Below are 11,364 nucleotides of genomic sequence, written 5' to 3' on the forward strand. Positions count from 1 at the left end.
CTTGAGCCCAGGAAGTTGAGGCTGCAGTGAGCTATGCTCACATGACTGCACTCCAGCCTGGGCGACAGTGAGACGCTGTCAAAAACCCGAAAACCAAACAGAAAAAAACCACTCCGTTGGAGATGTTGGGCCTTTTTTGCTTTAATACTTCAGTGTGGGCCGGGCGCGGTGGCTCAAGCCTGTAATCCCAGCACTTTGGGAGGCTGAGGCGGGCAGATCACAAGGTCAGGAGATCGAGACCACAGTGAAACCCCGTCTCTACTAAAAATACAAAAAATTAGCCGGGCGCGGTGGCGGGCGCCTGTAGTCCCAGCTACTCAGGAGGCTGAGGCAGGAGAATGGCGGGAACCCGGGAGGCGGAGCTTGCAGTGAGCCGAGATCGCGCCACTGCACTCCAGCCTGGGTGACAGCGTGAGACTCCGTCTCAAAAAAAAAAAAAAATACTTCAGTGTGTATTTCCTGGAACGAGGAAGTTTTCTCGTGTAATCAGTTACCAAGCCAGCACTTTCATCCAATTTGCGGTCCCCATTCAGCTGTCCTCAGTTGTCTCAAGAGTGTCCCTGACAACCGTGGTGTTCCCTAGTCTAGGATCTGGTTTGGGGTGACGAATGGCCTTGAAATGCCATGTCCCTTTAGTCTCCTTCCATCCAGAGCAGTTCCTTAGCCTTTCTGTGCCTTTCTGGACCTTGACTTTTGGTAACCACAGGTCAGTTATCCTTCTGGCTGCCTCTCAGTTTCGGTTTCCTGTGATGAGACGGGGGCCTCACGCTTCTGACTGAGCAGCCCAGAAGTGAGCGTGTGTCTTTCTCAGCGCGGCCTCTCAGGTGGGCCCGGGACTGCTCCTGTGGTGAGGAAGTAACTTCGGGAGAGAGGCTGGGGACTGCTCTGGACCTCACGAACTGTCCTCAAGGGCTTTAGTGGTCACTGTGGAGCTCCTGCTCACTGCCTCCTCCACGTGTGCTGTCAGCTCCCGTGGGAGCAAGGGCCTCCCCCGCCCATGTGTCCCTTTATTTTTATGTGCACACCGTGTGGCCCCTGTTCTGTCTGCACCTATGGACCATGTTTTCTTGTCTCTTCACCCGACTCGTGGCTCCTTGTTGTCTCTGGGCTTTGTGGCGGATCCCTCCGAGGGACTGCAGATTCTGTTTGGGTTTTTGTTCTGGTGGTCAATTACCGTGGCTGGATTCAGACTCCAGCGCTGTCTGCCTGCTTTGTGAGAGCAGCAGCCGACATCTCTGAGCAGCTGTGTTCAGCCTTTTGGCATCTTTGGTGCTCACTGGAGACTCCCTGCAGGGTGGAGCTCAGGCCTTCCAGGGATCAGAGTCACTGGGGCCCAGGTTTTCAGACTCGGCCCACTGTGGCCCCTCCTTCCCTAGGCCTCATCCCTGGCTGGGCAGCAGCACAAGTGGTCCAAACTTCATCCTCTGGCTTCCTGAGCCTGCAGCACTGTGCCCTGTTCTGTGCCTGTGCCCTGCTCAAGGGGGTGGTGCCTCGAGCAAGGGCTGCGTGGAGGTGAACCCCTTCGTTGAAGGACTGACTCCCCTCTGTCCTCATCACTCCCTAGTACCTGAAGTGTTTGCTTTTGTATTTTGCTCGGAGTGTCTGTACTGTGTGGGGGTTGTGGCAACTCAAGCCCTCACGGTCACTGGAAGCCTCCTCCCCTGCTGATGTGCTTCCTGTCCTTGTTGCGGGCCGGCCCCTTGCCAGCAGTGGTGAGAGGAAGCCAGCGCTTCACCTGCCTGTCTCTTGTCTGTTTCTGCCCGCAGAGTGGAATCGATGGAAGCCCTGCCCATACTGAGCCGTAACCCGAGCAGGAGCACAGACCGAGACTGGGAGACCGCATCGGCAGCGTCTTCCTTGGCCTCGGTGGCTGAGTACACAGGTGACGGCCTTCGCCCTCCTTAGAGGTCATCGTGGGCATGGCCGCATGCCTTTGCGTGGCTCTTTCAATGTCTGTTCTCTGTTTTGGTCTAAAAAGTATTTTTCTAACAGAGATGTTTTATTTAGTGAAAGAGAGCTATTTTTAGCTCTTTGGTACTGAAATTGGCATGTAGTTTAGTAGAAGCTCTTAGTCCTGCCTTTCCCTCCTAGCCATATGCCTTGCTGTCTGCTGTGTAGGGGGCAGCGGACCTGGGGGCGGCAGAGCCCGGGAGTGGCAGAGCCCGGGAGTGGTGGGAGTGCTTGGCTCTCACCAGCTGCCCTTGGAGCAGGTGTGGGCTCAGGGCACGGTGAACTGGAGGTGCTGCTGTGGCTGAGGAGTCTGTCCTGGGGCCTTTGAACTTTAGACTTTTTACAAGTTTTTTTCCTGGTTTTGTCTTTTTTTTTTATAGTTAAGACACTGAATTTAGAAAGGGGATAAATTATTGATTACTTTCGTCTTTAGTTGTCTAAAAGTTTATAACTTAAAATTGTTTTGAATAAATTTTAAGTGACTTTTACTTCCCATTTTTAAATAATCATAAATATCTGTAATTCAGCCTACCCATTGCTTGCTTCTAAGACATCTTTGGGTTTTTTTGTGTGTGCGTGTTCGTGCCTTGAAATAATAATTTTGCCAATCCTGGCCTCGTTTCTTAGGTCCCAAGCTCTTTAAGGAGCCCAGTAGCAAATCAAACAAGCCGATTATTCACAATGCCATATCCCATTGCTGCCTGGCTGGAAAAGTGAATGAACCCCACAAGAATTCCATATTGGAGGCAAGTATCACGTTTCAACCTGTTTTTATGTGAAGTAAAAAATGTTTATAAATTAAGCATTCCTTCTACAAGAAAACACCCCAAATCTTTGATGAACGAGAGTTGCTAGGGAGGATGCAGATTTCAGGGAAGGCCGTTCCAGGCAGGTGGGAGTGAGGCGTGCCAAGGTGCAGGGGCTGCAGCGAGCCTGTGCTGGAGGAACACCCAGGAGGACGGGGCGGGGTTCAGAGGCTACATCCCTGTGTGGGGCCTCTGTGGGCTGAGGAAAGACTCAGCTTTACTCAGAGTGAGACAGTGGATGCAGGTGTGGGCAGAGGAGAGCCAGGAACCCACCTGCCCTTCCCAGTAGATCAGAGCAGTCAGCAGGGAAGCCAGGGAGGCAGCCTGGTGGTGAGTGAGGAACAGGGGCCAGGGCCGGAGTGGTGGGGTGGGGAGGACGGAGCAGGGAGGGCGGGAGGAGGCATGCACCTGCTGAGCGTGTGGACTCCGGAGCACACAGTGTGCATGCCCAGGGAGGGGATCGGAAGCTGGAATCTGAGGGTCCTGCGTGGGGTCTAGGCTGGCCCCTGAGAGGCAGGACTGGAATTCCAGGGGAGAGGAGGCAGAGCCACTGGAACCCGCCCCAGATTCAGGCCCGTGTGTGGCCTTAAGTTGCTGACCTTGGGATACAACAGCTTGTGAATGAAAATTATGCAACAGTCTGTCACTCACCAGAAATTCTGCTTTTTAATAATTAAGACTAACCCCTGGTCCTTAGTTGGTTTGGTTGTAAAAATTAAAGTGACATACGGAATTTGTGACCCACTTTAAAACGGATGTGTTCTTCTTGGTAGTGAAGATCATCTAGACTAAGAGTGGCTCCAGCCTAGGCAGGTCTCATGGGACTGGGGACGGAAGTGGCCATGGTCATGCCCTTCCTGCTTAGATTTCCACACGGAGAGAAGATCATCTGGACTAAGAATGGCCCCGACCTAGGCAGGTCTCATGGGACTGGGGACAGAAGCGGCCATGGTCATGCCCTTCCTGCTTAGATTTCCACATGGAGAGGTGGTTGGCCCCTTGTATCAGTGGCCCCCAGGATCACCTTGCATGCGGAGATGCACTGGAAGGACTCGTGGCCCTCAGTGTGGAGTCGACCCATGGCTTAGATTTATCCCAGCACTGTGGAGGGAGCCAGAGCCACGGGGTGAAGAGGGAGAAGACAGAGGCAGGGCCAGACCCTGCGCAGCTCCCTCTGTTCTCGTTCTTCCAGCAGCAGATCCACAGCAGCCTGTGGGCCATGGAAAGCCCTTTTGAGACTGGATGCCCTGAGCTCTCGCTGGGGGCTGGTCACGAGGCACACCCCTTGCCTAGTGTGCAGCAGTGTGCCTGATGCCTGGGAGGAAACCAGCGTTAGCGTGCGGACCAGCAGTTGAGACTCAGGGAGGCCCTCCTGTCAGCCAGTGAGTGACTGGGAGCTCTGCAGATAGCAAGTTCCCAGGCGCCCGCTGAGGGCTGCCCAGCAGGCAGGACAGCAGCCATCTCAGCTGTGCCACGTAAGCTGTAGGCACCACATGCTTCCTTACCGCGCAGGCAGCAATAAGTAAATAAGATGAACCCCACTCCCCACAGTCCCACTGCCCCTACAAATTAAATGTTTCTTTCTTTTTGGCATCTAATTCTGTTCATATTTAAACACAGTGTTTGTAGGGTTGAAATCAGTATTATATATACACTTTTGGATTCTTTTAAAATATATATATTATTTAAAATAATAAGCCCCATTATATGCCGATACATTGTGTATTTATGAAAAGTAACTTTTCTAAAGGCAAATAAATAGAAGAGTGGCATTGACATAAGAGGGCTGACATCTCAGCCGCTCGTGCCCTCCGTCCATTACAGCCACACGGCCCAGGACCTTGGGAAGGTTCCGCCGCACACTCGTGAGAAGCAATGAGGCCATAGCCTTTCGAGGTCAAGGGTTTGACCCTGAGATTCCTGGGAAGGCCTCAGGACGCCTGGGCCACATGTGGAGAACTGCTGGGGCAGACCCATGTGCTCCCATTCCCAGGCCTGTGGAGGGTCTGTTTTTAAAAGTTACCAAAACACTTGAAGATATGTTTTAAACTTTAGAATACAATCAACAAACACTGCGACAGGCATCAGCGGTTTGTCATATTTACCTCAGATTCTTCTTTTTTTTTGAGATGGAATCTCGCTCTGTCGCCCAGGCTGGAGTGTGGTGATGCGACCTCAGCTCACTGCAACCTCCACCCCTCCAGGCTCAAGTGATTCTCTGAGCAGCTGGGACTACAGGCATGTGCCACCATGCCTGGCTAATTTTTGTATTGTTAGTAGAGATGGGGTTTCACCATACTGGCCAGGCTAGTCTTGAACTCCTGACCTCAAGTGATCCGCCCACCTCAGCCTCCCAAAGTGCTGGCATTACAGGTGTGAGCCACCACGCTCGGCCCAAACAGCTTTGTGAGATATCATTCATATACCGTAAAATTTACCCTTTTAAACTATACCATTCATTGGTTTTTAGTACATTCATAGAATAGCACAACCATCACCACCGCCTAATTCCAGAACATTTTCATCCTCACAAAAAGAAACTCCGCCCCCGTGAACAGTCACTCCCTTAGTCTTCCTGCGCCCCAGCTCTTGGCAGTTACCAGTCTGCTGTCTGTCTCCATGGATTTGTCTGTTCTGGGCATTTATATAAATGGAATCATAATTTATATGACCTTTTGGGTTGGACTTCTTTCACTTAGCATGATGCTCTGAGGTTTCTCAGTGTAATGTGTACCGGGACTCCATTCCTTTTCACAGCTGGGTAATGCTCCATTGCATGCTCGGACCCCGTACTGTTCATCTCGTCATCTGCTGATGCACACTTGGGTTGATTCTACTTAAAACATTTTTTATCGATACAGAACAGATGTACATGTTTTTGGGGGTACATGTGATGTTTTTGTTTCTGCTTTTTGCCTGTGAGGGATGGTGCTGTTATTTGTATGCAGTGTTTTGTGTGGATGTGTGTTTTCTTTTTTTTTTTTTTTTTTTTTTTTTTTTTTTTGAGACGGAGTCTCGCTCTGTCGCCCAGGCTGGAGTGCAGTGGCCTGATCTCAGCTCACTGCAAGCTCCGCCTCCCGGGTTCATGCCATTCTCCTGCCTCAGCCTCCCGAGTAGCTGGGACTACAGGCGCCCGCCACCTCACCCGGCTAGTTTTTTGTAGTTTTAGTAGAGACGGGGTTTCACTGTGTTCACCAGGATGGTCTCGATCTCCTGACCTCGTGATCCACCCGTCTCGGCCTCCCAAAGTGCTGGGATTACAGGCTTGAGCCACCGCGCCCGGCCGGATGTGTGTTTTCATTTCCCTTGAGTACATACGTGAGAGAGGAATTGCTGCGTCCCACGGTAACTGCCTGACAGTTTGGAGAGCGGCCAAGTTGTTTTTCACAGCAGCTGCTGTGCTCTGCATGCTCCCGCAGTGAACGAGCCCCGTGGCTCGCCAGCACTCATTGCCGCCTGTTTCTGGGTTCCAGCCGCCTTGTGGGCATGACGCGGCGTCTCTTTCTGACTGGCATTTCTCTGGTGGCTAATGATGAGCATCTTTTCATAGACTTTTCCACTTAATTGTAAAAGCATTTTTTCCGCTTGCTTGCCTAGACTTCTTAAGTCAAGTCTCAGTGGCACGTAATGCTCTAGGACGGGTCTGCCATAATTGTGTACAACAGGCAGGCTGTAGGTGACAGGTGGGGGAGCTTCCCACGGAGCAGTGCCAGTTGAGCGGCTGTGGGAGCCTAACTCATGGCGATTGGAGTGGCCTTGAAGTGTTTGTCTCTTTCTCTTTTCTCTCTCCACACAGGAGCTGGAGAAGTGTGACGCCAATCACTACATCATACTGTTTCGTGATGCTGGCTGCCAGTTCAGGGCACTTTACTGCTACTATCCTGACACTGAGGAAATCTACAAACTCACTGGCACGGGGCCAAAGAACATCACCAAGAAAATGATCGACAAGCTGTATAAATACAGCTCAGACCGAAAACAGTTTAACTTGATCCCAGCCAAAACCATGTCTGTCAGTGTGGATGCACTCACAATCCACAACCACCTGTGGCAGCCCAAGCGGCCCGCAGTGCCAAAGAAGGGCCAGACTCGTAAATGACCCCGGTGCAGCCGGTGTCCGAAGGGTGACCCAGACTCGTAAATGACGCCCTCGTGGCTGGCATCCAGAGGGTGCCACGGGGTCCTTATTTATTGTTTTCATCTATTTGGGTACGAAGTGTGCAAAGTCACAGACCTTTTGCAAAGACGTTTCTAGACAACAGAAGAAAACCCTTCTCTCAGCGCTCATCTCACGCAGAGGACGCCAGGCAGGGCGAGGATGGGGGAGTAGATGCCGCCTTTGCAGTGGCTCGCACTGCTGTGGCCACCACTGACCACTGAGGCTCCCGGAGGAGGGTGTTCACAGCGAGGTCCCAGGCCACGGAGCTCCCTTACTTGAAGTTCTCCTTCAGCATAGATTAGATGCGATCCACTTTGCTTTCTCGCTTCTCACCTCACCCCCTTGCACATTGCCTGACACCCTCATGTTGGCCAGCTGTAATCTCATGTGACTGTAGGACTGAGGCTCAATCTTGGCTTGGGGTGTTTGAATGTCTATAGCAAAGGAATTCATAATGGGAAATCTTTTTCATTTGAGAAATTGTATGATACTTATTGATTGTGTCTACTGCCAACATTTATATTCAATTCTAAGATTTCTGAAAAAAAATTCTTATCCCTTGCTGCTCAGAAAAAGTTTACTGAAAATACCAGTTCACTAAAAGCACTGAAATCTGCAAAGTCTGTCTTCTGCTAAAATAACGTTTACAAATGTGAAGATGATTATTTCTGGCACACAGTCATGAGGATGGGGAATGGCACTAGGAGCTGATGTTTGCTTCATTTAAAGTGGGCAAGCCGAGCCAACTTTAGCCATCATTAATTAAGTTTCGGATAGTACTCTAATGATTTGTTCACTGTAATAAAGACAGATTTTGGTGAAGTAGAATATTTTTCATTCTGAGCATGTTTGTCCCATAAGGTGATGCACTTAAGCTGACAGTCCCTTTAGTGGTTTTGTTAGGTCACGGCTTGTCCTGTCTGGATTCTGCATCTGGAAGCGCTGCGTGCTCTCAGAGGAGCATGCTCTTTTCCGTGTAGATGGATAGTTTTGTTTTGTTGCCTATTTGAAAACAAGTGGTTATTTGCAGTTATTTCAGAACTCCAAGTAAGTGGATGGCTTTGGGTGCTTTCTGCCTTGGTCCCAGTGGTGTTGATGCTTCTGCGGAGCGGACATTGCCGGGAGCAGGTGCGTGCCAGCCACAGCTGCCAGACACTGCAGCGACTGACCAGCTGCCAGAAGATTCTGGAGCCACTAACATTAGTTTTGCACATATTTTCTTGGGAGTGTTACTTGAATCTATCTCGAACTGCAGAAAAAATTAAAGATCAATAGGGAGAAAAAGTTAGACACAAGTGTAACTGTTACATAATTTTAGATAAGAAACGTGAGTCGTGTACATAAGGAAGGCGGGAACGTGGTACAGAAGGCTAGAAGGAATTACAGGTCTTATTCCCCTTTCCTCAGTCCTTTGAAGAAAAGGACGGTCTCTTGCGATTTTGTATATATCGTGTTCAACACAGCCGCTCTCTGTCCTGTAAATAGGGAACTAAAGGCTGTATGATTTCTCAAGTGCTGAGTTACACATCCTGAGTGAGCTTTCTGTTACCATACTTTCACACGTGGGCTTTATTTCTCACTGTATGTTTGATATGATATTACCGTATTTATTTTAAGAAAGCACTAAGATGTAATAAAGTGATGAACTAATTTGCTTTACATTGAATCGTATGTGTGAGGTTGCTGTGGCTCATTTCTGTGACCAGGCGACACCAACTCCTTGCTTTATAGGAGTTTCACGTTGTGTGTTTTTTTTTTTTTTTTTTTTTCCCATGGCCCTATTGAAGTCAGTGGAATTGGATTATTTTTAATGAAGAGCTAGAAAATGTCTGTCATAGAGCTGGAAAATTGCATTCCCATGGGACTTCTGAGTCAATTCTGGATTTTCTCCATGGAATGAGTCAGTTTGTGGAACATCCTGAAACTTGTCCTTGAGCATGTAGGATTTTTCACTGTTTGTTGTGAGTAAGCACCAACATGGCATGGACATTCCTGATGTCCCAAGTCCCCAGGCCATTGTTTGCCTAATGGTTGACAGAAACGTCCCTGCATTCTTCATGCTTGGACACAGCAACCCTTTTAATTTGTCTTGAAAAGGTTCGGACACAGGATTCATTTTCGTGGTGGTGCTTTTGGGCCTTTCTGGCTTGGGTGGTGGTAAAGTCATGATTTTGCAGTTGATAACACTGACCGATAGCTCTGTTATTAATGTCTGCCATTTTCAAAGCCTCTGCAGTGGTATTTGTGTCTCGTTGCAAATTTCTTTCAGCGGAAAGCTTGCACATCTTTCCTTGCCTCTCAGAATTCTAACCTTGTTATTTAAGACAAGCTGCTCTACCCATTTAGGATATCACTTTGTAAAGAAAGTGTAAACCAAATGATTCAATGTATGACGGAGTTTATGTGTAAATCCTTGGTATGCTAGAATTCTGGGAGCCCAGAAGGGTTGAAAGAGAAATGAAACTTGTGTGAGTCCTATTATTTTACACGTGTATGTGCAGATACGTTCTACCCACACGTGTGCATGCACATGGCTGTGTGCGTGCACCAAACGCACTGCTTTCCATGTGTCCTTTTGACTTTCTACGCGTGTCACTGCGGTGCAGTCTCTTAGCAGACTTCAGGCCCAAACTGTATTCTTCACTCAGGCAAAATTGAAAAGTGGAATAATTCTAAATTACTTCTAGGTTATACTTTTACCTCCCTGAAATTGTAGTTGTCACTTGGAGGGCAAAATATTTATTGAAATAAAATTTTCTGTTAAAAATTCATCAACTTGGAGAATGTTTTACAATTGATTGTGATTTATTTTGTGCAGTGGGATTTGACTTGTGAGAAGTGCCAACGGGCATCTCTACAGCAGTTGAGTTTCACCTTTTCTGGGAATGTTTTTGAAAAGGACAGTAGCTGTATCTCTCCATCATTGTTTTGGTCAAGTCTGTCTGTGTTACTGGGAAGCAGACACACCCAGGACTGCATCTCTGACTTTCACACCTGCCTTTTCTTATAGGGCTTGAGTGGGTGCCTTGCTGTTGTCTAGAGTTTTTTCTGGTGTGGAAGGTGGAGGTGTATTTTTAAGGACAGTCCAGGGGATTCTGACGTCACCAGCGGATTCGGACGTCACCAGCGGAGCCATGTAGGATACTCTGTCATTCACAGTCTCCATTTGCTACAATTTATCACATTTGAAGGCCCAGGCTGTGGGGTTTGTTAGAGGTTTCAGAGAGCTGAACTTGCTCTTGTAAGAAACTTGGACTCCGGGGAGCATCTCGCCGTACAGATGGCAAGTTCCTCTCCTTCCTCCTCGTGCCATTTTTCAGGATTATGAACTAGGAAAGTAAATTTCAGCTGTGGAAGTGAGTGCCCTCGTCCCTCCACCATCTAGAAGAGGGGTGATCTCCACTTGCAAGCTGTTTGCAGATGCCTCGTTTTGTTCTTTCTCCTTTAGAAAGAGCAAGTTAAATTTCCCCAGTTACTTCTCATGTAGCAATACTTTGCCAAAGCAACATATAATGGGAATGAATGACAGGGGAAAGGAATAGATTAGCAGACTCCACGTAGACAAGCCCAGGCACAAAACTTGTGAATGAATTGCTGAGTGATTTGTTTCAGGGTAGAACATTTATTTGCAATGAAAAATTTGGGTTGCTTCTGGTTCAAAAGTATTAAACCACATTTCCCATACAAATGAATTTCTACGCTAGTATCACGATGATGGTCAGCAACTAACCAGTTTGGCCTTGGAGCCGCTTCTCAGTAGCTCTCTTTTTTCATCTGGTAAATGATGCTCCCGAACTGCAAACTAAGATACTTTAGCTCTGACAGCCTGAGATTCAGGGTGCGGCCTGCCATTCAGATGTGCATAGCGTGTTGGCTTCATCTGTGCACACAGCCTTCAGGAGGATGATGATCCTGCTCTGAGTGTGGCTTGCCACTAACGGGGCTCCAGACATGCTGTCGGGGGCACACGGGGATGATGCTTGCAGGATCCATGTTGCTGCCACAGGGCAAGGTCGGGAAAAGCCCACGTGGCGCCCATCTTGCTTACTCCCAGTTGGAGATCTCATGTCCTTTCTCTCTCATTGTGGCAAGAATGACACACATCCTTCTAGTTTTATGCTATCATGAAAAGTTCGCTTTATAGTTGAAATGATTAATAACAAGGTGGGTTTGGATGGACGGAGACTCCTGTACGATGGGCGTGCTGGCAGAGGCATCAGCTGTTGGAGTTGGGCCCAGAGGACCCCAGTGGGTGCTTGCTTTATGTCTTCCCCAGGCAGCCCCTGGGCCTGCGTCGGTGTGCACCATGGGGTGCTGACGCTTCAGGACGGGCATTTAAAGTCTTGAGTTTTTTCAGGCCGGGTGTGGTGGCCCACGTCTGTAATCCCAGCACTTTGGGAGGCTGAGGTGGGAAGATTACCTGACAGGTCAGGAGTTTGAGACCAGCCT

The 11,364-nt window shown here is 48.9% G+C and overlaps 1 protein-coding gene across 10 annotated transcripts in view; it reads left to right on the forward strand.

Annotated features, from left to right (window-relative positions):
• CAMSAP1 (calmodulin regulated spectrin associated protein 1) overlaps nt 1-9,686 on the forward strand; it is a 99,561-nt gene extending 89,875 nt beyond the window's left edge. For all 10 annotated transcript variants that reach the window (XM_077967095.1, XM_077967098.1, XM_028834605.2 and 7 more), the window contains 3 exons: nt 1,767-1,882; nt 2,578-2,696; nt 6,553-9,686. In XM_077967095.1, the coding sequence (XP_077823221.1) occupies nt 1,767-1,882; nt 2,578-2,696; nt 6,553-6,855 (538 nt within the window). In that variant the 3' untranslated portion in view covers nt 6,856-9,686. The remainder of the gene's footprint in view (nt 1-1,766; nt 1,883-2,577; nt 2,697-6,552) is intronic.
• Nucleotides 9,687-11,364: the final 1,678 nt, after the last annotated feature.

The sequence above is a fragment of the Macaca mulatta genome, chromosome 15, assembly GCF_049350105.2.
Source record: "Macaca mulatta isolate MMU2019108-1 chromosome 15, T2T-MMU8v2.0, whole genome shotgun sequence".
Classification (NCBI taxonomy): Eukaryota; Metazoa; Chordata; class Mammalia; order Primates; family Cercopithecidae; genus Macaca; species Macaca mulatta.